Source organism: Rhinoderma darwinii, chromosome 2 (assembly GCF_050947455.1).
Source record: "Rhinoderma darwinii isolate aRhiDar2 chromosome 2, aRhiDar2.hap1, whole genome shotgun sequence".
Taxonomy (NCBI): Eukaryota; Metazoa; Chordata; class Amphibia; order Anura; family Rhinodermatidae; genus Rhinoderma; species Rhinoderma darwinii.
Window position 1 is genome coordinate 251,165,204 of NC_134688.1, and position 26,407 is coordinate 251,191,610.

Consider the following 26,407-nt stretch of genomic DNA (forward strand, 5'->3'; position numbering starts at 1 on the left):
GCGTGATTTTCACACGCCTCGCACGGACCTATATTAGTCTATGGGGCTGTGCAGACAGTCTATGATTTTTACGCAGCGCTTGTCCGCTGCGTAAAACTCACGACATGTCCTATATTTGTGCGTTGTTCGCGCATCACGCACCCATTGAAGTCAATGGGTGCGTGAAAATCACGCGCAGCACACGGACCTATCATTCCTACGGTACAAGACAAAAAAGAAAAATAACACAAACAAACATCGAATAAAAGGAAACCTGAGTCAGGCGAATCTTTGAACCATCTTAAGGTAAATAACCTTTCTACACATAATTTTTACAACTCCAGAAATGGAGGTATTGGAAAAAGGGCTGACGTTTTCCCCATGTGCCTGATTTGATAGCTTTTCAGCAATAAAAGATCTTCACATTTTTGGTAGATCCATGATATATAAAAAATTCTTTCATAGGCCAGATTTTGACGAAAATTTCACAACCGCTATAGAACAACAAACCCTACATGATTTAGAAGATTTGCTGAAGGAACAAGAATATGATCACTCAGGTAAAATACCTTCATCTATTAGACCTAAATAGAAACTGTTTCCTGCTATGACTTTATGCCCAGCAGTAGATTTATTTGTGAAATCCGTTAGTTCTGAATTCGCAAAAATGCCTAATAATATTTCATGTGATAATTTGTCAAAACTTCAAAGGCAAAGCCTTAATAATCTAAAGAAAATGGATGATGTCATTTAAAGCGGCCGACAAGGGCGGTAACGTCGTTGTCTGGCCGTGTACTATGTATGAAACTGAGGCATACAGACAACTCCATGACAAGAGTTGTTACAAGAAATTTACCTATAACCCTTTATCAGCTTTTAGATCTGAGTTACAAAAAATACTGATGAAGACTTTATCGGATAATACCATCACTAAGGAACTGTATGAGGCACTTCTACCTATTGAACCCACTATTCCAACCTTCTACCTACTGCCCAAGGTCCATAAAGATCCAAAAACTCCACCAGGCAGATCGATTATATCAGGTAGGGGAAATTTGATGGAAAAAACATGTAGATTTATCGACCATAATTTGAAGGGGTTTGTTGAATGCCTGCCATCGTATGTACGTGATACGGCAGACCTTCTGCAGAGGGTGGATGGATTAAGCATGGAGGATGATATTCTGCTGGTGACTTGTGACGTTGAGTCATTGTATACTAGTATTCGCCATACCGATGGACTCAAAGCCACCACTTTTTTCTTAAATACAGGAAACATGGAAACGTCTTTTTCCAATTTTGTACTTACTTTACTTGAATTCACCCTTACTCACAACTTTTTTATTTTCAATGGATCCTTCTACCTGCAGCTCCAGGGAACAGCGATGGGGGCTGCATGTGCACCCTCATACGCCAACCTGTTCCTGGGGCTGTGGGAGAGAGATCTGTTTCAGGGTGGTCAGGATGTATCGATGGACCAGGTCATTTTCTGGGCCAGGTACATCGATGACATCCTACTCATCTGAAAGGGTTCATCGGCATCACTTGTGACCTTTATGAGAAACTTGAACAATAATAATCTTAACATTAAACTCGCATATCATTTTGACAAATTTCAAGCAGAGTTTCTGGATGTTAAACTATCCAGGGACCCCAACGGTTTTCTTCAAACTGATGTATTTCGGAAGGTCACTGCGGTTAATTCATTTCTCCATGCTTCTTCCTCTCACCCTAAACAGACAATACGAGAAGTACCAACAGGCCAGTTTTTGAGAATTAGAAGGATCTGTTCCTCTGTTGAAGTTTTTGAAAAGCAGGCCTACGACTTTACAAACCGATTTTTGGCTCGGGGATACAGTAGAAGATCTATCAAAAAAGCCTACCATCGTGCTAAATATACCCCAAGAGAGCACCTCCTTTTTCCTAAACCAAAAAACAAGTCTGAATTACAGGTAAGATTCACAACTGATTACCACTCAAGTTGGTTTCAAATGAAGGAAATAATGAAACAATTCTGGCCAATTTTATTAACAGACCCCACAATTGAAAAATATATGACTAAATATCCAAGCATCTCTGCTCGAAGATCACAAAATCGTAAAGATTTTCTGGTCAGAAGCCATTACCAACGTAAGAACTCAAAATTCCCATTCGGTACTAAGGGCCCAAAGTGGGGCTGCAAGGCGTGTGGACATTGCGTCGCATGCCCCTATATCGAGAGAGCAACCTCTTTTGTAGATTCAGCGGGCAAGAAAACCTTCACCATCACACACTCTATCTCGTGTTCAACAAAAGCAGTAATCTATTATGCTACCTGTCCTTGCCCCAAAATATACATTGGCCTAACAACAAGGGAGTTCAAGGTCCGGGTTAGAGAACATACGAGCGATATTTTGGGAGCAGCAGAGATAGATACACTAGAAATCTTAAAACCTATAGCCAGACACTTTAAAGTCCATCATGCATGTGATCCAACGAAATTAAAAGTGAGAGGCATTGACTGCATTGAACCCAATATTAGAAAGGGTGAAATATCGAAAAAATTTGCGCAATGCGAATCCAAGTGGATTTGGACTCTGGGGACCTTGCGCCCTTTTGGGCTCAATGAAAATTTTAATTTTGCTCCATTCCTTTGACCATTGACCTCCAGTGGGTCATTTTTTAATATTATGTTATGTTCAGTTTTATTTGTATTGTCATTTAGTGTTTCTAACGACCTTCATTTTTCAGTTATACATAGATGGTAGTGATTGTACCACATGGAGATATTGGAAATAGGAGCGGAGAGGGGATTCTGGACAATCATACGGCATTCTTCTTTGCAGCAATAACATACGAAAACTCGGAATCCACTTCCCTTCCCTTTGTTTTTCAATCATTAGATCTTTGTATCTGTATGCACATGTGTGTTTGCGTATACACAGTATATATACATTTTTTCTGTGTGTGCGCGGATACACATGTTGCATTGTGACCATCAATTATGCATGTATGGATCATCTCTGTACTTATATCGTGATGTTTATGAGACACTACATATGTATATTACTTTATATAGAGATTCAGATATTCCATGTATTCCTCTATATATATATATATATATTTACCTTTATATGCATGGATATAAGTTTCATTGATACTATGGAGGGACGAATTAATATGGTTTTTTACTAGATTTCTGGTATATTTGGACTAATGAATATGGGACACTTTATTGAATCACATATGGTGTTACACACATTTCTTCACCGCATTTTTTCATATATGAGCAGGTTCTCATACATATATATATATATATATATATACACATACATACATATACATACATACATGTGTCACTTTATGTGGTAATAACTCCGGAATGCTTTTACCTATCCAAGTGATTCTGAGACTGTTTTCTCGTGACATATTGTACTTTATGTTAGTGAAAAAATTTGGTTGATAAATTCAATATTTATTTGTAAAAAACACCAAGATTTGGAGAAAATTTGCAAAAATTTGCATTTTTTGAAATTTAAATGTATCTGCTTGTAAAATAGATAGTAATACGACACAAAATAGTTACTAGTTAACATTTCCCATATGTCTACTTTTAGTTTGGCATCGTTTTTTGAACATTCTTTTATTTTTCTAGGACGTTACAAGACTTAGAACTTTAGCAGCGATTTCTCATATTTTCAAGAAAATTTCAAAAGGCGATTTTTACAAGGACCAGTTCAGTTCTGAAGTGGCTTTGAGGGCCTTATATATTAGAAAGTCCCCATAAATCACCCCATTTTGAAAACTGCACCCCTCAAAGTATTCAAAACAGCATTCAGAAAGTGTATTAACCCTTTAGGCGTTTCACAGGAATTAAAGCAAAGTAGAGGTGAAAGTTACAAATTTCATTTTTTTTTTTGACAAAATTTATTTGTAATAAAAAAAATTCTATACCACAGAAGGTTTTACCCGAGAAATGTAACTTATTATTTTTTGCCCAGATTCTGCAGTTTTTACAAATACCCCACATGTGGCCCTAGTGCGCTAATTTACTGAAATACAGGCCTCAGAAGCAAAGGAGCACCTAGTGGATTTTGGGGCCTCCTTTTTTTTAGCATATATTTTAGGTACCATGTCAGGTTTGAAGAGGTCTTGTGGGGCCAAAACAATAAAGACCCCCAAAAGTGACCTCATTTTGGAAACTACACCCCTCAGGGAATTTATCTAGGGGTACAGATTTTTTGCTAAATTTATTTGAATTAGTTTGTGAAGATGAAAATCTACTTTTTTTCTGAAAAAACCGTAGAAATTTTTAATTTTTTCAAGGAATAGAAAAGAGAAAAAACACCAACATATGTAAAGCAATTTCTCCTGATTATAGCAATACCCCATATGTGGTAATAAACTGCTGTTTGGACCCACAGCAGGACTTAGAAGGGAAGGAGCACCATTTGGATTTTGAAATTCTGATTTTGATGGAATAGTTTTCAGTGCCGTGTCGCATTTGAAATGCACTGGAGGGAACAAAATAGTGGAAACCCCTGGAAAATGACCCCATTTTGGAAACTACACTCATCAAGGAATTTCTTCCACTAAAATGTTGCATTTTTTCAATTTCACAAAGGATAAAAGGGGTAAAAGCTGCCCAACATTTGCAAAGCAATTTCTCCCGAATACGGCAATACCCCACGTGTGGTCATAAATGGTTTTTCATTAGAAAGTAATTAACCCTTTTAATCCATTTTTTTATTTTCCTTTTTAGTTTTTTCCTCCCCGCGTTCCAAGAGCCACAACTTTTTTATTTTTCAGTCAATAGAGCGGTATTAGGGCTTATTTATTGAGGGACGAGCGGTCGTTTTTATTGGTACCATTTTTTGGTACATACAACTTTTTGAGCACTTTTTATTACATTTTTAGGTAATAAGAAGGTGACCAAGAAAACAGCGATTTTGCCATTTTAAATTCTTTATTTTTCACGTGAGACGCTCCATACATCACCCCCCACACTAAGACATGCTATGTTGTGGTGCGCGAAGGGGTTAATGCGCAGCGCATGGTGCGGAGTGAAAATAACAATTTTCCACTCATATGCCATTTTAGTGCACTACATGTTATGCCCAGTTTGTGCCACAGAAGACAAATACCTCATAAAATATTAACCGGGTTCTCCCGGGTATGGCGATGCCATATCTGTGGACGTAAATTGGTGTTTAGGCACGCTGCACGGCTCAGAAGGGAGGGACGCCATTTGGCTTTTGGGGCGCAGATGTAGCTTGGTAGTTGTTCTGTTTGGGGTTTTACTGGTGTTTCAGTTTATAATGTGGGGGCATATGTTATCTGTGCGGGGTACTTCAGGGTATAATAAGAGGGTATAATAATGCGGTAAATAAATAATAATCCGCAGATATGTGGCCGGTGTCGCACTGATAAATGGCGCCCGATCTTATCTGCTTTTGGACACACTGCACATTTTGCATCGCCATATTCTGGGAGCCAGAACGGTTTTATTTTTTCTCCACCGGAGCTGCGTGAGGGTTTATTCTTTGCGGGACAATCTGTAGGTTTTCATTGGTACCATTTTGGGGTACCAGAAATTTTTTTGATCACGCTTTATTCCATTTTTTTGGCCAGCCAGGTGACCAAAAACCATCAATTCTGACAATGATTTTTATTCGTTTTTTTATGGCCTTCACCCTGGGCTATAAATGACCATTTTACTTTATTCTGCGGGTCGATACGATTACAGCGATACCATATGTATATAATTTTTTTATGTTTTGCAGCGTTTGTGCAATAAAATCACTTATTTATAAAATAAATAATCTTTTGTGTCACCCTATTCTGAGAGCGATAACTTTTTTATTTTTCAGTCAAAAAAGCAGTGTAAGGGCTTGTTTTTTGCGGGACGGCATGTAGTTTGTATCGGTACAATTTTGGCGTACATGCGACTTTTTGATCACTTTTTATTGTATATTTTGGGAGGGTTGGTAACCAAAAAATTGTGATTTGGGCACTGTTTTTCGTTTATTTTTTTTGCGGTGTTCACCGTGCGGGAAAAATAATATTACAGTTTTATAGTTGGGGTCGTTACGAACGCGGTGATACCAAATATGTGTACTTTTTTTAACGTGTTCATTTTTTTCCTATAATAAAAGACTTATTATAGGAAAAAAAGCATTCTTTGTTTATGTCACTTCTAACTTTTATTTTTACACTTTTTAAAAACATTTTTATTATCTTTTGTTTTTACTTGTCCCACTAGGGGACACTTAGACTTGCAGCTCTGATCGCTGCTAGAACACATTACACTACACACGTAGTGTAATGTGTTCTAACTGTCATTGTGACGTGACAGTCACGCTGACAGGAAGCCCCGGAGGACCGGCCGGAGGCTGCTCCTCCGAGGCTTCTGTACATGGCAACCCGGAGGTCATTTTCTGGCCTCTGGTTGCCATGATAAGGATCGCCAGCCCCCGCAAATGCATGTGGGGGGGCTGCCGATCCGCTGTAAACCTCTTCGATGTGGTGATCGCAATCGACCACCGCATCGAAGGGGTTAATTGCCGATTTCAGCGGCGACAGGCCGCTGATCGGCAACGGGGAGAGCAGAGCAGACACCCTGCACAGTTAACTGCCGCTGCGGTGTAGCGCCGCGCGGCGGTTAACTGTTAAAGCGCGACGTAACTGAACGCCCAGGTGCGCGAAGTTACTGCTCACCTGGACGTGCATTTACGCCAAGGTGCGGGAAGGGGTTATCCCATATATGTCCACAATTGCAACTATGTTATTGCATTCCTTGCAAAATATATATGTACGGAGAAGTCTATTTTCTCAGTATTTCTCTCCATCAGCCAGTCAATCGGACATATCTTTACCTATATTTACCTTATATTCAGGCATGGTGGCTGTGCGTTCACACCGGGGGGAGTGGCTGGACTGTGTTGCGGTCCGGGCGTCTGTATCTCGGTGGACATGGCTCGACGATGTCAGACGTCGTAGACCCCCGCCCACCTTGATGACGCTCGGTCGGAGGCACATCCCCGTCCATTTCCACACCTGGTGTGTGACGCTGATATCAGCACACACACACACATGACCGTGGATGTTAACGCCTCTCTGGTGTCCGATTGGCCGACTCTACTTTTTAATGCAGGTCCCCACTGGAGAGACGCCACCCCCGGAAGAAGGCATTTCCGCCGAAACGTGCGTCGGGTCTGGCGTCTCTCTCCTGCTGGACAAATCACATGGGTATGTTATGCCAATATATTTGATCTATTTAGGCACAGATTCACTTTACATTGACGCTGGCAGCCGATACAGTTCATGACCAGTTGCTGGCATGTAAAACTCTGCACCTTGTGCTTTACTCACGCCCATGTGTTACATAGTCTGTTTATACATATTTCCTGCAATGAGTGACGCCTTGTTCATGCTCTGCATGACTCATCTTTTAATCATTTTTTTGTATTTTGTGAATAAAGTTTGTATTTTTTCTAAAAAACATTGTTATGTGTTAATTGAACCCTATACCCTGTAGGTTTCACATTATAATGGTACAAACAAAAAAAAAAAAACACCAAGGAATTAAAGCATCTAAAACCAGACAAAGAACCGGTCCATATGTGTTATAGCACAGTAACAACTGCAGCAACAATCCATGATAACAAAATACAAAACATAGGGTCATGACAATTGGCGTAATATACAAATAGAATAATGGAGACACAGGAGTATATGACCGAAAAATCAATACCTAACCTGAGGTTACTGGTAATTAGAAATATAGTATAATGTGCTGATGCAAATAATCCCCCCCAAAATAGAGAACACAAGCGGATAAGTAATATACGTAAAGATATGTGATCCAAATGTAAGCTGTAGCAGGAGTAGTCTCTCCAAGGGCAGCTTTGTCAGGGGTCGAAGCTGCACTAGTAGGCAGCGCTACGCGTGGGGAGACTCCACATGCTGCAGCTTACATTTGGGTGACGCATTTCTTTTAGGACATACACTTCTGTGTCTCCTTTGTATATTACCACGATTGTCATGACCCTATGTTTTGTATAGCGATTATATCTGATCATGGGTTGGTGCTGCAGTTGGTCCTGTGCTTTCACATATATGGGCGGATTCTTTGTCTGGTTTTAGATGCTTTTATTTTTTGTACCATATAAATAAAGCTATATCGTTGAGAATATTGGGTGTACGCTAATCCATAATATGTTGCTTTACTCGCAGTTAAAAAGGTTTGAGCGGTCGACCAGACACTCTTGTTTTGGAAGTCAGTAGTGACCGAGATCACACACTTCATCATTGTGATCTGCGAACATGTATCTATGACATATCGGAAGACCTTTTTGACCGGATTTCTCTTTCAAGTAACTTCTGTTTAATTACAGTAGATCTCCATCTCACCAATGCGGACTGGCCTCTACCTTAGATTTACTTGTTAACCCCTTCCCTCTTTGGCCACTTTTGACCTTCCTGACAGAGCCTCATTTTTCAAATCTGACATGTTTCACTTTATGTGGTAATAACTCCGGAATGCTTTTACCTATCCAAGCGATTCTGAGATTGTTTTCTCGTGACACATTGGACTTTATGTTACTGGCAAAATTTGCCCGATACATTCAGTATTTAATTGTGAAAAACACCAAAATTTAGCGAAAAATTGCAAAAATTAGCATTTTTCTCAATTTAAATGTATCTGCTTGTAAGACAGGCAGTTATACCACACAAAAATGTTGCTAACTAACATCCCCCATATGTCTACTTTATATTGGCATCGTATTTTGATCATCATTTTATTTTTCTAGGACGTTACAAGGCTTAGAACTTTAGCAGCAATTTCTCACATTTTCAAGAAAATTTCAAAATGCTATTTTTACAGGGGCCAGTTTAGTTGTGAAGTGGCTTTGAGGGCCTTAGATATTAGAAACCCCCAATAAGTCACCCCATTTTAAAAACTGCACCCATCAAAGTATTCAAAACAGCATTTAGAAAGTTTCTTAACCCTTTAGACGTTGCGCAGGAATTAAGGCAAAGTAGAGGTGAAATTTACAAAGTTCATTATTTTTTTCCAGAAATTCATTTTGAATCCATTTTTTTTGTACCACGGAATGTTTTACCCAAGAAATGCAACTCAATATTTATTGCCCAGGTTCTGCAGTTTTAGGAAATATCCCACATATGGCCCTAGTGTGGTAATGGACTGAAGCACCGGCCTCCGAAGCAAAGGAACACCTAGTGGATTTTGGGCCTCCTTTTTATTAGAATATATTTTAGGCACCATGTCCGCTTTGAACAGGTCTAGTGGAACTAAAACAGTGGAAACCCCCCAAAAGTGACTCCATTTTGGAAACTACACCACTCGAGGAATTTATCTAGGGGTGTAGCAAGCATTTTGACCGGCCAGTTTTTTTGCAAAAATTTTTGGAACTAGGCCAAGAAAATGAAAATCTACATTTTTTCAAATAAAATGTAGGTTTAGCTAATTTTTTTTCATTTCCAAAAGAACTAAAGTAGAAAAAGCACCACAACATTTGTAGAGCAATTTCTCCCGAGTAAAACAGTACCCCACATGTGGTAATAAACGATTGTTTGGACACACGGCAGGGCTTACAATGGAAAGTGCGCCATTTGGCTCTTGGAGCTCAAATTTAGCAGGAATGGTTTGCGGAGGCCATGTCACATTTGCAAAGCCCCTGAGGGGACAAAACAGCGGAAACCCCCAACAAGTGACCCCATTTTGGAAACTATACCCCTTGAGGAAATTATCTAGGGGTATAGTGAGCATTTTGACCCCACAGGTTTTTTGAAGAAATTATTGCAAGTAGGCTCTGAAAATTAAAATCTAAATTTTTTTCAAATAAAATGTAGGTTTAGCTAATTTTTTTTCATTTCCACAAGGACTAAAGGAGAAAAAGCACCATAAAATTTGTAAAGAAATTTCTCCCGAGTAAAACAATACCCCACATGTGGTAATAAACGGCTGTTTGGACACACAGCGAGGCTGAGAAGGGAAAGAGCGCCATTTGGCTTTTGGAACTCAAATTTAGCAGGAATGGTTTGCGGAGGCCATGTCGCATTTGCAAAGCTCCTGAGGGGACAAAACAGTGGAAACCCCCAACAAGTGACCCCATTTTGGAAACTACACCCCATGAGGAAATTATCTAGGGGTGTAGCAAGCATTTTGACCAGCCAGTTTTTTTTACAGAACTTATTGTAAGTAGGCCGTAAAAATGAAAATCTAAATTTTTTCAAAGAAAATGTAGGTTTAGGTATTTTTTTTTCATTTCCACAAGGACTGAAGGAGAAAAAGCACCGCAACATTTGTAAAGCAACTTCTCCCGAGTAAAACAATACCCCACATGTGGTCACAAACATCTGTTTGGACACACGGTAGGGCTCAGAATGGAAGGAGCACCATTTGGATTTTGGAATGGTTTCTGGGTGTCATGTCATATTTGCTGAGCCCCTGTAGTACTAGTACAGTGGAAACACCCCAAAAGTGACTCCATTTGGGAAACTGCACCCCCTGAGGAATCATATAGGGGTATAGTGAAAATTTTGATGCCAAAGGTTTTTTGCTGAATTAATTAGAATTAAGCCATGAAAATGAAAAATAATTCTTTTTTCCAACAAGATGTCGTTTTAGATACACATTTTTCATTTTTGCAAGGAATAGAGAAGAAAAAGCACCCCAACATTTGTAAAGTAATTTCTCCCGAGTACGGTAACGCCCCATATGTGGTTATAATCGGCTGTTTACGTATATATGGGAGCATTCAGAAGAAAAGGAGCGGTATTTATCTTTTGGAGCGTAGATTTTGCTGGAATGGTTTGCGGACGCCATGTTGCATTTGCAAAACCCCTGATGTACCAAACAAAAGTGACCCCGTTTTAGAAACTACACCCCTAAAGGCATTTATCAAGGGATGTAGTGAGAATTTAGACTCCACAGGTGTTTTTCAGAAATGAATACGCAGTGGATTGTGCAAAGTGAAAATTGCAATTTCTCCACTGATCTGCCCATTCACCGCACAAGATGCTGTGCCCCTAGAGAATCTTACCCCATAAATTGTTAAGCGGGTTCTCCCGGGTATGGTAATGCCTTACTTGTGGCCATAAATTGATGTTTGGGCACACTGTAGGGCTAAGAAGGGAAAGACCGCCATTTTGAGCATGGATTTTGCTTGGTAATAGTTCTGTTTGGGGTTTTGCTGGTATTTCCGTTTATAATGTGGTGGCATATGTAATCTGTGCGGAGTATATCAGGGTATATGTAATCTGTGCGGAGTATATCAGGGGTATATGTAATCTGTGCGGAGTACATCAGGGTATATGTAATCTGTGCGGAGAATATCAGGGCATAATAAGAGGGTATAATAATGGGGTAAATAATACAATTATCCATAGATGTGTGTGACTCTGTGAAGCGATCTATTATGCGCAGGCCGGTGTCACACTGATAAACGGTTTTCTTTCTTATCCCCCTTTTGTAACGCTCTGCACCTTTTGGGGACTTTTTCTCCTTCGTAGTTTGGGAAATATTACTGGGAAAGTTTTGCGCTGGTATAATACGGGCACCCTCGCTTCCAGCGGATGTCCCTTCCCTTTCCTAGTTCCTAAATCCTGGGGCCCTGAAACTGAAGGAATGTTCCCCTCCGGCCTGCGCATTGAGATGTTTTTCATCACCGCATTACTAGTGCCATAACTTTTTTATTTTTCAGTTGATTGAGCGGTGTGCGGGCTTGTTTTTTGCGAGACGGGCTGTAGATTTTATTGGTACCATTTTAGAACACATAAGACTTTTTGATCACTTTTTATAGCATTTTTTTGTAAAGGAAATTACCAAAAACAAGCAATTCTGGAATAGTTTTTTATTGGGTTTTTTTTTCGGCATCCACAGTGCGCCCTAAATTACATGTTAGCTTTATTCTGCGGGTCGATACGATTACGGCGATACCAAATTTATATAGTTTTTTTTATGTATTGCGGCTTTTGCACAATAAAATCACTTTTTTTATAAAATCATTTGTTTTCTATGTCGCCATATTCTAAGACCCAGAACATTTTTATTTTTGCGTGCACGAAACGGTGTCAGGGATTATTTTTTGCGGGATGGATTGTCGTTTTTATTAGTACTATTTTGGAGTAAATGTGACTTTTTGATCACTTTTTATAGCATTTTTTGGAAGGAGATGTGACCTAAAAACAAAGATTCTGGCGCTGTTTTTCATGTTTTTTTTTTACCGCGTTCACCGTGCGGGATAAATTACATAATAGTTTTGTAGTTTGGGTCGTTACGGACGCGGCGATACCAATTATGTATAGTTTTTTTGATTTTTACGGTTTTTCCCATAATAAAAGACTTAAAGACTGAAAAAAGTCAGTTTAGCTTTATTTTTATTTGAAATGTGTGTGTTTTTATTGTTTTACCACATTTTTATTAACTTTTTTTTACTTTTCCCCACTAGGGGACTTGAGGGCCTGATGACCCTGATGACCCGATCGCTACTCTAATACACTGCACTACATACGTAGTGCAGTGTATTAGCGCTGTCAGTTATTCACTGACAGCAAGCCTATGAGGACACGCCGCAGGCGGGTCCTCATCGGCTCCCGTACAAGGCAGACTCGGACGCCATTTTCTGGCGTCCGATTGCCACAGCAACCCAGCGATTGCGCGCAGCATCTGAGGGGTTAATCTGCCGGATCGGAGAATAGCTCCGGTCCTGGCAGTTACAGGAGGGTGCCAGCTGTATAATACAGCTGTCACCCCGCGGTGATGGTGCCGGCTCTGCTCCTGCATCACTGCGCCGTATATATACGGCGCTTTGCGGGAAGCACCTCCCGACAGCGCCGTATATATACGGCGGATGTCGGGAAGGGGTTAATGTATCATCGTATGCGTAATGTTATGGAATACAAGATAAAGTAAAATTCCTTTACAGTTATAGTAGCAGATAGTTTTGCCATTTTTTTTATGAAGCTTTCCTATCCTTACAATGGAGTTATACATATAATTCTATGACTGTTGGCTAATCTAGCACCATCGATCACACATAATATGGTACCTGAAAGTGGGTCTAGGTAATGCTGCAATTGCAATCCGTGGCTTTTCTTTTCCCGGGGCTGAAGAACCTTGTGCCTTGCAACCTGAAGTGGTCACATTCTATTTAGAGGGAAGAGAGAAAAAAAAATCACATAAAAATTACATTAGCTTAACAGCTACAGTTAAACCAGAAAAAGAAACAAGTCACGACCAGATAATGGAAAAAGTAAAAAAAACCTTTATTGAAGTCAATTAGACACAAACAAACACATAGACACAACTATACACAATAAAATAAGCCCTCATAAAAAGATGGAATCAGAACATAAAAGCAGTATGGCCCCCCCAGATAGTAAATCGGTCAAAAGATCGCCCAGATTATTAAAGTGCATGAATCGTAAATTTAAATTTCACCTTCAATGGGAAGGTGAAACGTTGCCTATATGTTGGGTGAATAAAAATCTTGGATTTTTATAACACTGGAGTGCTGCCTCTTCTTTTGGATTGTGGCATCTCTGTATGTGTCGTTAATCGACACATACAGAGATGAAAAAAAAAATGGCAGCCCCCATAGTGAAGTAAAAGTATGAATACAGTAAAAAGTAGAACACAAATAAAATTTATGTTAATATATTAAAAGCAATATAACAATAATAAAAAAAATAAAAATCATAACACCTTCCCTTTAAGGGGTTAAGTTGGAATAGCAGTACAGTTTTCCCAAGAGAGGAAAAACAATAAATCTTCAGGCGACCTCCATAGTACTAGGATTGGGAATTACTGACTTATGTTTACATTTAAGAGAATCTCGATTTTTACATTTCTGGAACGGTATAGCTGTTTCACTTATGACCTACAGGCCCAAAGTGATGAGAAATAAATCATATTCACACTTCCATGAGGCACAGAAGAGCAAGTTGTTAACTCCTATTTTAGGCCTTAGTGACCAAGCAATTTTTTTACGTTTTTCCAGCATCTCGTTCAAAAAGCTAACTTTTTTATTATTTTTAATAATAATTATTATTTTTGCGTCGACACAGCTGTATAAGGTCTTGTTTTTTGCGGGACAAGTTGTATTAAAACAGCACCATTTTGGGGTACATATAATTTCTTGATTTAACTTCTATTAACTTTTTTTGGGGGCGGGAATAGAAAAGAACCAAGCAATTTCGCCATTCTTTCTTGCATCCTAAATATACAGTTTACCGTGTGATATAAATAACACAATAACTTTATTCAGCGGGTTGTTACGATTGCAGCAACACCAAGTTTATATAGTACTTATGTTTTACTACTTTTACACAGTAAAAACACTTTTTTCTTTCAAAATTATTTGTTTTTGGGTCTCTATATTGGAAGAGCCATAACTTTTTTATTTTTCCGCCGATGCAGCAGTATGAGTTTTTTTTTTTTCTTTCTGGGAAGACTTGTAGTTTTTATTGGTACCGTTTTGGAGTAGATGAAACGTATCAATTTTTTTTTGACGGCAGGATGCACAGAAAAACGCAATTCTTGCATTATTTTTTTATTTGTTACTGCGTTCGCCAAGCGGGTTAAATAATGTAATACCTTTTCAGTTGCGGTCGTTACGGACGCGGCGATACCAAATACGTGTAACTTTTTTATACTGTTTTTCTTTTTTTTTTTTCAACATTGAATTTTTATTAATGTTTTCAGGTAATACAAAAATAGTAAATACGGCAATATATCTCCAATCAGGTTATCAGTGACGAAATGTATACATAACACACGTTATTCACAATGAACAATTCTTGTCACGTTATTTACATTGAGACCCGGGCAGTTGCAGTGCATATCAGTGAATTATTCATAGAAAAGAAAAATATAATAAAGCAAATAAAACAAGAAAAAACAAGAAAAAACAAGAAGAACAACAAACATCGTCCATCCAGATCTAAGCATGTGTTAGCCTCGTTACATGCCTGTGGATGAGGTAGAAAAGCATGATGCCGGCCAGTATTACTCGTGCCCAGGTATCTGAGCGTCAGGGCTTGGCCAGTCATTTCCCTGCCGCGGAGTCCCTAGATCCCCGATGAAATCCCAAGTGTCTGCTTTTAACGGGATCAAACTATGGGACATATAGAAGCTCCCGAGTTAGAGCTCGGGATTGAGGAAGCCAGATAAGTCTGCCATGGCTCCCAGAGCTTTAGAATTTTAGGCAACCGGTGTGTTCGCAGCGCATACATACGTTCCATCGTAAAGGAAACATTCACTAGATTGACAAGTTCAGGAATGGGAATGATGTCACTACATTTCCATGACCTAGCAATCAACAAACGGGCCGCTACAATAATGTGACTAGACACTGTCCCAGACGCCGCTGGGATCTCTGACATTTCAAGAAAACACAAGGCCATAGCCGGATTTGGTTTAACAATGCAGGAAGACACTTGGGAAATCATTTTGAATACCTTAACCCAAAATGAGTGGACCTCAGGGCATTGCCACCACATGTGGAAATATGAACCCCTGCACCCACATCCCCTCCAGCACGTCTCCGAGTAAGTAGGATCCGATCTCGCAATCTGTGAAGGGGTCAAATACCATCGTAGTAGTAGTTTTTGAGACGATTCCCAATGTTTAACCCCCTTAGAGATTTTCCTAGTCCAAATGAAGGCTGAACCCCATTCCTTCAATGTGAAGGATGAGCGTAATTCTCCCTCCAATTTTTCACAATAAGGAGGCCTGCTGGAGAGAAGGCGAGCACACAGGTCCTCATAAAACATAGAGATACCCTTCTTTTGATTTACAGGACCGAAATAATAAGTTTGGGCCACAGAAGGGAATAGGGGCACATTAACATTCAGAAAGGTGAAGAGATGCCTAATGCATAGATACTTATAGAAATCCCTATTCGGGATAGAGTACTCCGAGTGCTACCCATGAACAGCTTGTGTATATGAGAGATTCCAGAGGATATCCAATTGTCCAGAGACACCCCCGGCAGCTCAGAGGTCAGAAATTTCAAAGGTAAATTTTTTATAGGTGTAAGAGCCGATGAAAGGAGATATGTTGAGTAGTGCTTCCAAGCTTTAAGTGAAGCTGTGATAGGTGGGGACAGTACCCCAGAAGGCTTAATGTTTACCTTGGGGTTTACCCTCAGGAGTGATAGAAGAGGTTGGCCTACTATGGTCTGCTCTATATGGGCCCATTGTTTTGAGGGCGTAGACGTGCACCAGAACTTTAGCTGATCAAGAATAGCCGCCCGGTAGTATCTCTGGACATCCGGCACCCCCATCCCACCCCTCCGCCAGTGTCTGTACATCGTGTGCATCCTGATTCTTGTTTTTTTGTGCGCCCATATGAAATTGTTCAGCAATCTCTGGAGGTCTCTCAAATACGAGTTAGGAAGGGGTATTATCACCGTACGAAATTGGTACAAAATTATGGGTATAATCATCATTTTAATGACCGCTATTCTGCCCGCCCAGGACGTACTGACATGGGAGTATGATGCCAACAGTTGAGGAATGGTTTGCAATAGTGGGCTAAAGTTATGTTTAAAAAGGAGATTAGTGGACGTGGTAAGGGAAATGCCTAGATACAAAATTTTAAGGGGATTCCATTGAAAGGGAAAGGCGCTTTGTATAGAGGCTTGGACATGTAGAGGAAGACCTACGTTCAGCAAGTGGGATTTGTTGCAGTTGACCTTGTAATATGACACCTCTCCGAATTTGTCTAGCGTCTTTTGAGCTTCTGTCAGAGAAGCTAATGGGTTTGTTAAGGAGAGAATCACATCGTCCGCGTATAGCCCTATTTTATGAAGGGTATTACCAACTTGAATTCCCTGTATATCAGTGTTCTGCCGGATTGCCTCCGCTAATGGCTCCATTACTAAAGCAAATATCAGAGGGGAGAGTGGGCATCCCTGTCGAGTACCATTAGTAATGGGAAATGGTGTGGAAAGGAAGCCAGAGGCTAAGACACGGGCGGAAGGGTTAGAGTATAACGCTAGAATCGCAGATTTAATCCATCCTGTGAACCCGAATTTGGTAAGGATCGTACCCAGGTATCCCCAGTGAACCCTGTCGAATGCCTTCTCCGCGTCCAGAGCAAGGAGCACAGAAGGCACTCGCCGTTTTTCAGCCCAGTCTATCAGATTAACATATCGCTTTGTGCCATCAGGCGCCTGCCTGCCTGCAACAAATCCCACCTGGTCCTCGTGTATAATGGTAGGGAGTAGATTAATCAATCTATTGGATATTACCTTGGCGTAAAGTTTAATGTCCACATTCAAAAGTGAAATGGGACGGAAGTTTGCCGGGGAGTCCGGGGACTTCCCGAGTTTTGGGAGTGTGACTATAGTAGCGGACAGCATCTCGTCTGGGAAGGAGCCGGCTGCTGCAGCTTTGTTGAACACCTCCACCAGGTGTGGGGACAACACCTTCGAGAATTTTTTATAATAATAATTAGTGAACCCATCGGGGCCCGGTGCCTTGTGCTGCGGCAAGCTTTTAATGGCTCGAGAGAGCTCCATTTCTGTAAAAGGTGCTTGCTTTTAGGGCAGTACCATCGGTTTCTGAGAGGGAAGGGAGATTCAGGCCGCCCAAGAAATTGTTTATATCTATCGGGGAAGGCTGGTGAGTCGATTGATCCTCTTTCTGTTTTTTCATAATAAAGCAATTTGTAAGGGGAAAAAGTGTGGTTTTTCATTTTTTTTACTTTGTATTTTTATTTATTTATTATAAACCTTTATTAACCCCTTCAGGACTGAGCCTGTTTTGGTCTTGTGGACATAGCAGATTTTTTCAAATCTGACATGTGTCACTTTATGTGGTAATAACTTGGGAATGCTTTTACCTAAGCGATTCGGAGATTGTTTTCTCGTGACATACTGTACTTTGTTAGTGAAAAAATTTGATCAATAAGTTCAGTATTTGTTTGTGAAAAACACCAAACTTTAGAGAAAATGTGCAAAAATTAGTATTATACTAAATTTAAATGTATCTGCTTGTAAAACAGATGGCAATACCACACAAAATAGTTTCGAATTAACATTTCCCATATGTCTACTTTATGTTCGCATCGTTTTTTGAACATCCTTTTTTTTTTCTAGGACGTTACAAGGCTTAGAATTTTAGCAGCAATTTCTCACATTTTCAAGAAAATTTCCAAAACCTATTTTTTTATGTACCAGTTCAGTTCTGAAGTGGCATTGGGGGCCTTCTATATTAGAAACCCCCATAAATCACCCCATTTTAAAAACTGCACCCCTCAAAGTTATCGAAACAGCATTTAGACAGTTTCTTAACCCTTTAGGTGTTTCACAGGAATTAAAGCAAAGTAGAGGGGAAATTTACAAAATTTCTTTTTTTTTTGTCAGAAAATCCATTTTAATCCATTTTTTCCTGTAACACAAAAGGTTTTACCAGAGAAACACAACACAATATTTATTGCCCAGATTCTGCAGTTTTTAGAAATATCCCACATGTGGCCCTAGTACAGGTCTCAGAAGCAAAGGAGCACCTAGAGTATTTTGGGCCCGCCTTTTTATTAGAATATATTTTTGGCACCATGTCAGGTTTGAAGAGGTCTTGTGGGGCCGAAACAGTGGAAACACCCCAAAAAGACACCATTTGGCAAACTACACCCCTCAGGGAATTTATCAAGGGGTATAGAGCATTTTAACCCCACAGGTTTTTTGCTGAATTTAGTGGAATTCGTCCGTAAAAATGAAAATCTACATTTTTTCCAATAAAACTTAGAAATAATAATTTTTATAAGGACTAAAGAAGAAAAGGCACTCCAAGATTTGTAAAGCAATTTCTCCGGATTACGGCAATACCCCACACGTAGTCATAAACGGCTGTTTGGACACACGGCAGGGCTCAGAAGTGAAGGAGCGCTATTTGGCTTTTGGAGCTCACGTTTGCTGGATTGGTTTTCGGGTGTCATGTCGCATTTGCAAAGCACCTGCAGGACCAAATCAGTTAACACCCTCCAGTAGTGACCCCATTTGGGAACCTACAGCCCTAAAAATAATTTATCTAGGGGTATAGTGAGCATTTTGATCCCATAGCTTTTTTTGCTGAATTTAGTGGAATTAGGCCATGAAAACATCTATTGTTTTTTACAGCGTTCACTGTGCGCTATAAATGACATATTTCATTTATTCTGCGGGTCGATGCGATTACAGCGATACCATATGTATTAGGTTTTTTATATTTTAAGGTGTTTGCACGATAAAGTCACGGTTTAAAAAAAATTATTTTGTTTTTGTGTGGTCATATTTTAAGAGCCACAACTTTTTATTTTTCCATCAAGAATGTTGTGTGAGGGCTTGCTTTTTGCGGAACAAACTGTAGTTTTTATTGGTACAATTTTTGAGTACATGCGACTTTTTGATCCCTATTTATTACATTTTTTGAGAGCTGAAGAAATAGTGATTATGGTATAGTTTTTTTTATTATTTTTATGGCTGTCACCAAGCAGGATAAATTACATTATATTTTTATAGTTCAGGCGGTTACGGATGCGGCGATACCAATTATGCATAGTTTATTCTTTTCATTTTTTGTAATAATAAAAGGACTTTATAAGGGAAAAACAGCGATTTTTTTTACATTTTATTATTTTGAAATGTTACTTTTTTACACTTGTACATTTTTTTTGAAAGTTGTTTTTAGTCCCACTAGGGACTTGAAGATCCAATTGTTGGATCATTGTTCTAACACCCTGCAACACTTATGTATTGCTGGGTGTTATACCTGTCAGTTTCACACTGACAGGGAGCATATTAGCTCCTGCCTGTCAGGACCTAATCGCCTTCCATAGATGGCAGATCGGAAGCAACAATCGGCCCCCGTAATCGCGTAGAGGGGTGCCGATATTGTTGTAACAACTTAAATGCGGCGGTCGCTATTGATTGCCGCATTTAAGGGGTTAATCTGTTCGGCTCACCGCTGTGATCCGACCCGATGCTTTCCCTAATTACTAAGGGTGCTAGTAGCAGCCTGTACTGGGAGATGCCGGGCTGCGGGGAGAGCCTGTGTGCTCTGTTAGGAGCACACGTAGATTAACAGGCTGCAGGCACAAGGACCAGAACTGCAGCCCGTTAATCTACGTGGGGTGGTGAGGAAGGGGTTAAACAAATCTGCCCCATCCACGGTTTATTTTTCCATGGTTTAGTTCATGTTTTTCCGCCAAATTGCTGTAAAATCACAGAGACGTGCAGATAAGTGGTCAGGATTCTGAATACACATCACGTCCTGGCTGGAGGTAATGTATATTCATTGTCATGACACTGCAGTAATGTTATAGTGTGTTTATGTGGCAGCACCTAGCGATATAGCTATATCGCTATGTGCTGTATAAATGAATGGAGAGAAGTGTATGACACCGATTGGTCCGCGTCATCCACTTCTCTCCACAACGCCCACTTGGCCATACAGTAAAACACGCCCAGTTGTTCATTGAGAAACTCATTAGCATAAAGCTAATATAGGTCATAACTCCGTCAAACATGACCGTTTTTCTAAGTAAAAACACACTACTGTAATCTACAGTACAGCGCCGATCACATCATGTACAATATAGGACATATATAATGTGGTGACAGAGTCTCTTTAAGTTTATGCAAACTGGCATTTCGGTGCAAAATGCTAGCGCGTCATTGCCCTGTTCAACCCCCCCATTCCTCTCTGCTGGATGTGGTTGACATGGACCAGGCAGCGTACTCGGCGAGTTCACGCCTGGCCCCGTAGTGTAGTGAATGCGCACGTTCCTGCATATTAGTCAGCGCATGCGCAGTATAAACAATGTCCGCCGTTGTAATCGGCACCACTGCGCATGCGCTGAAGACTCACTCGTTGCACCGAAATGCTAATTTGCATAAACTTAATAAGAGTGTTTTTAATGCAAAGCAGGCACCCTGGGGAACAAGGAAAACACATTTAAAATCAGGTTAGAATGAACTATATTAGCATACTGGTAGTTCAAAACGAAGTCCTGGTGACAGACTCCCTTTAAAGAGGCTCTGTCACCAGATTATAGGGCACGTATCTCCTACATAATCTGATCGGCGCTGTAATGTCGATAACAGTGGTTTTTATTTTTAAAAATTATCATTTTTGAGCAAGTTATGAGTAATTTTAGATTTACGCTAATACCAAGACCTGCCGTTTTAAAGATGCTCTGACACAACCGTCAAGTCATCACAATTTGGGTCTTGTCAAAGTCGCTCTGATGCTTACACTTGCTCATTTTTCCTGCTTACAAACACATCAACTTCAAGAACCGAATGGATTTCAACGGGAAAAACGGCGTTCTGTTCCAACGGGGCGTTTTATTTTTATGCCTTGTTTTCAAAAAACAGCACGTAAAAAGATGCCCGCGAAAAAGAAGTGCATGTCACTTCTTGAGCCGTTTTTTGGAGCAGTTTTTCATTGACTCTATAGTAAAATCGCTCCAAAAACGGCCGTAAAAAACGCAGTGAAAATCGTGAGTGGTTTAAAAAACGTCTGAAAACAGCTCCGTATTTTCAGACGTTTTTTATTTTGTGTGTGCACATACCCATACATCACACCCCTCGTCAGATGCCATTCTAATGAGATCAACATCACCTGTCAATAGCAGAGGTGTAGCTAGGTTCTCCTGCACCCAGGGCAAAGATTCGAATTGGCGCCCCCCCCCCCCAACTTATTTCCCGACATCTCCTTCCCCCTCGCCATGTTTTCTTTCCCTACCAATCAATGAGATGTAATTTTTTGTTCACAATTTTTTTAATGTAACTTAGAGTATAAAAGCATTTGTACACTTTACAAGCGATATAGTTCTATAATGTAATTAACATAAAAATAAATTAAAAGAAAATAAATTAAAGAGGCCACACACAGCCCCCTGTAGATCGTGCCACACACAGCCTCCCTTGTAAATAGTGCCACACACAGCCCCCCTTGTAAATAGTGCCACACAGCCCTCCTTGTAAATAGTGCCACACAGCCCGCTGCCCCTTTGTAAATAGCGCCACACTCCCCCCCCTTTTAAATAGCGCCACACTCCCACCCCTTTTAAATAGCGCCACACTCCCCCCCCCTTTTAAATAGCGCCACACTCCCACCCCTTTTAAATAGCGCCACACTGTGAACAGACCGGTGAGCAGTAGCCTACCGCTACCACTCTCCGCTCTGCCTGGTGTGACTTACCGGAGGAGCCGAGGAGGTCATGCGGCGCAGGCAGCGGCGGAGTTCCTTCTGACTAGGGTTGGTGACAGCCAGGGCCGGCCTTAGGTTGGATGGCGCCCTGTGCGGGACTCTCTATTGCCGCCCCCTACACAAACCAAAAATGAACCACATATATGGACACGCTGGAACATATATACTGTACATACATAAAGATAGATATTTAGACATACAGGCAAATATACATACACACATTCTGGAATATATACATACAGGTAAATATATAGACGTACAGACACACACACACACACACACACACACACACACACACACACACACACAGATAAATACACAGACAGGAACATATACAAATACATAAAAGGCACAAATATACAAGCACAAAGACACATTCACAAACAGACCCATATATACGCACACAGGCACATATGTACACAGCACAGATAATGTAGTAGATGTTACCTGCAGTCCTATGTAACAACACAGATAACACATTGTAGCAGAGCTGAGATTGTAATTTAGCACAATGTGTTATCTGTGGTGTTACATAGGACTGCAGGTAACACTACTATATTATCTGTACTGTGTAGCAGAGCGGAGATTGTAATTTAGCACACAGTACAGATAATGTAGTAGTGTTATCTGCAGTCCTATGTAACACCACAGATAACACAGAGATAACTCTCTGAGTACAGATAATGTAGTAGATGTAAGAGACAAACACACACACACACACACACACACACACACACACACACACACACACACACACACACACACACACAGTAACATATACACATACAAACACAGAGACACACACAGACACTCACCATGTCTCCTTGCTGACAGGTCAGGACGGGCTGTGGGCGGAGCTTCCTCTCTGCTTCTCGGCAGAGCACAGAGTAGAGGCAGATGCAGGGAGGCTGCAGCACTGGAGTGGACCTGTCCCCTGACCTGAGTCATCTGACCTCATGTCACTGACGTGAGGTCAGGTGACTGGACTGGTCCACTCCCTGGCCATCACAGACCCCAGTCAGAACGCCGTAATGTCCTGGCTCTTCCTAAGCTGCTGCAGGTGTCCCACATACGGGGCGCCTGTCAGCAGCGATCAGCTGCTCTAAGGCACCCCCCCTTCCCTATCCTCCGGGTTGCGCCCGGGGCACATGCCCCGCCTGCCCCCCCCTAGCTACGCCCCTGGTCAGTAGTTTAATGTTATGGCGGAACAGTATATATTGTGCACATAGAAATGGTTGCAGTGGATCTAAAGCATTAATTCCCCTGTATTCTCGAATAACCAGTAATTACATTTCTGAAATTGAGCAGTACGTCCACACTGACCTGCCATCAATCTTAAGCTGTCCGTCCCCAGACTACAGATTGTTATCTAAATTACTTCCAACTAGAGGATGCTATAAAATCGTATTAGTCTTGAAAAGTCAGGGTATGTTCACACGGCCTATTTTCGGGTCATAAAAGCCTGAAAAATCGGAAGCAGAACGCCTCCAAACATCTGCCCACTGATTTCAAATGGGAAAAACGGCGTTCTGTTCAGACGGGCTGCTTTTTTACGCGGCCGTTTTGAAAAACAGCTGCGTAAAAAAACGGCCGAGAAAAAGAAGTGCAGATCACTTCATGGGACTTTTTGAAGCAGTTTTTCCATAGACTAGAAAACAGCTCCAAAATCGGTCGTAATAAACGCTGCGAAAATCGCGAGTGGCTTAAAAAACATCTGAAAATCAGACGTTTTTGAGTGTGCGTGTGAACATACCCTCAAGGGTGAAAACACATAGCACAGCAGCTGAGGTTGGCCGAAAGCACGCCCACATGGATGACTAACGGCCGCACAATTCAGAAGGGTAAAACTGGTATTACCGTCAAAATCGTGCGCCCATTCGTCACCGCATGTGGGCATGGTTTCAGTTGCCTGCGGCTGCTGCACTGCATGTTCTCGCCTTAAGACTGGCAGCGAAGAAAAATAAAAGCTGTCAATTAGTATATATAGGGGAATGAACAACTTTTTAATAAATAGAGACAAGTGGGACTCCAAAAAGTTAAACAACTGAGGCATTTTTAGAAGTAGGTTACAACACAAGGACACTCTTGAACTTTCAGTAGAGCCGTTGCAGGGTATGTGGATTGCTCGATGCAGATAGAATGTTGCCTTACAAAAGTGGAAGTTCTGTAGATGTGTTTTAGAAGTAGTGCAGCGAGACATAGGAGCAGATTTACTATGCAAAATGCGATAAAATTCTGGCTAAAATTTAGCTCGAATTCTAGCGTACATGCTGTGCGCCACATTACTTTTTCGATATATTAGGCATATTGAATAAAGTATCTTTCGGACTATAAGAGGCACCCAGGTTTTAGACAACAGAAAATAGGAAAAAATTTAATATTTTACTACTTTTGCAAAGAAAAAGCTATTGGTAAAAAAAAAAAAATTGTTAGAATGTGGTGAAGACTTCCGGTTCCGGCGCTGCCATGCGAGGAGAGTGAAAAGGAGCTCTCCAGCCCTACATCATCCAAACCGACTGACATAGCCAGCAAACTTACGGTATTGACCGGGGAAAGACACACATCTCACCGGCAGATTGCGTGGAGTGTGGAGGAAGAGTCCCGACATAAGCGCGGCGGCCATAGCAACCCTCAAGGTACCTTCGGTGTGAGACGGCATAGACGCCATTAAAAGAGCAAACACAAAAAAAAAAAAAAAAGGAAAAACTCATACACCGAGCAGTGCTGACTGAGGAGAGGAGGCAGAGGGGCACGGAAGGCAGAGGGACACGGCGCGGGGTGCAACGGACAAGAGGTACGCGATTTGGCGCCAAAATTGCCGAAGCAGCATAGAGGAGAGAGGCCACGCCATCTTGCAGGTTGGGCGGAAGGAGTTACTAGCGCGCAGATAAGACGGCAAGAAACGCACTCATATACCTGGAATAAAAATAGAATCTGACACAGAAACATTTATTGTGAAGAACTCATAGCGATGCCACCGGTCACCAGAAAAGATAAGCAGACGGTGAGTCACCCATCGTCAGAACAAGAGGATGAAATGTCGGAGGGGGAAGGGGGAGGGGAGCCCTCGACCTCGATGAAGATTGATTATAAAAGACTGGCCATGGAAGTGGCTAAACGAATTACGCCTGATATACAGGACACTCTAGCCAGTACTATATCAGCCTCTTTGAAGGAGATACAGGCGGACCTTGTGCAACATGGTACACGACTAGATGAGGTGGAGCAGCGAATCTCGATGCTGGAAGATGAGGCAGCAGAGACTCATGGCACACTGCAGGAGCTGGTAGCAGAGAAGGAAAAAATGCTGGCCAAAATAGATGATCTGGAGAACAGATCAAGGCGAAATAACGTCCGGGTGGTGGGAATACCAGAAACAGTGCCGGCAACGCATTTAAAAAACATTTGTGAATATGACCTCCCGAAGATGCTGAACATGGATGGACCGTGCAAGGTGGAAAGAGCGCACAGGGTGGGCCCAGACAAACAAAAGCTGACGCAGCCGCAAGGTCAGATGCAGAGGGCAAGACAAGTCATAGTTCGTTACTTGGATTACTCTGACAAGGAAGCGCTGTTACGTCAGTACAAGACCAGAAGAGGGCCGGTAAAATTAAACGGGGTCACAGTCCTGTTATTTGGAGACTACTCAGCGGAAGTCTCGAAGAAAAGAAAATTGTTTAGTAAAATCTGCACAGCATTTCATCATCGAGGCATGAAGTTTCAGCTCCAGTACCCGGCGATTTTAAAAGTAACAACGCCAAGTGGCACATTGCAAGTCTATACGGATCATAGGGAAGCGGAAGCAGTATACAAGGACATACTCAAAGGTCCGGGATCTACCGCGGCAGAAAACAACCCCGCAAGAAGTGGAACGCAACAAGAGACGTCGCACCAGAAAGGACAACCGCCAAAAGAAAAAAGGCTGACGCAGACGCCGAGGCACTGATAACCTGGGCACACAGCCAGAAAATGGTGGACTGTCCGATTTATGGGAGTAGTGAGTAATACAGATGTTTAGCTCCAGATATATTTTGTTGACGAGATCTACCTCTGGGATAATTAAGGAGGGAAGTGGTAAAAAAGGACGACAAAGTGGGATGTATAGATATATATCTGTGAATCCGGGAGATATGTTATGTTACAAATGTTAATCTAGTATGTGACAAAGAAAGTCAAGCTGCATAGGACAGATTTAAAAGTAGGTGAAAGAAGAACACATGGC

At 41.1% G+C, this 26,407-nt stretch overlaps 1 protein-coding gene across 5 annotated transcripts in view; it reads right to left on the reverse strand.

Moving 5' to 3' along the window:
• Window positions 1-26,407, reverse strand: part of S100PBP (S100P binding protein) — an 83,817-nt gene that overhangs the window by 28,627 nt on the left and 28,783 nt on the right. For all 5 annotated transcript variants that reach the window (XM_075853107.1, XM_075853112.1, XM_075853109.1 and 2 more), the window contains one exon: window positions 13,035-13,132. In XM_075853107.1, the coding sequence (XP_075709222.1) occupies window positions 13,035-13,132 (98 nt within the window). The remainder of the gene's footprint in view (window positions 1-13,034; window positions 13,133-26,407) is intronic.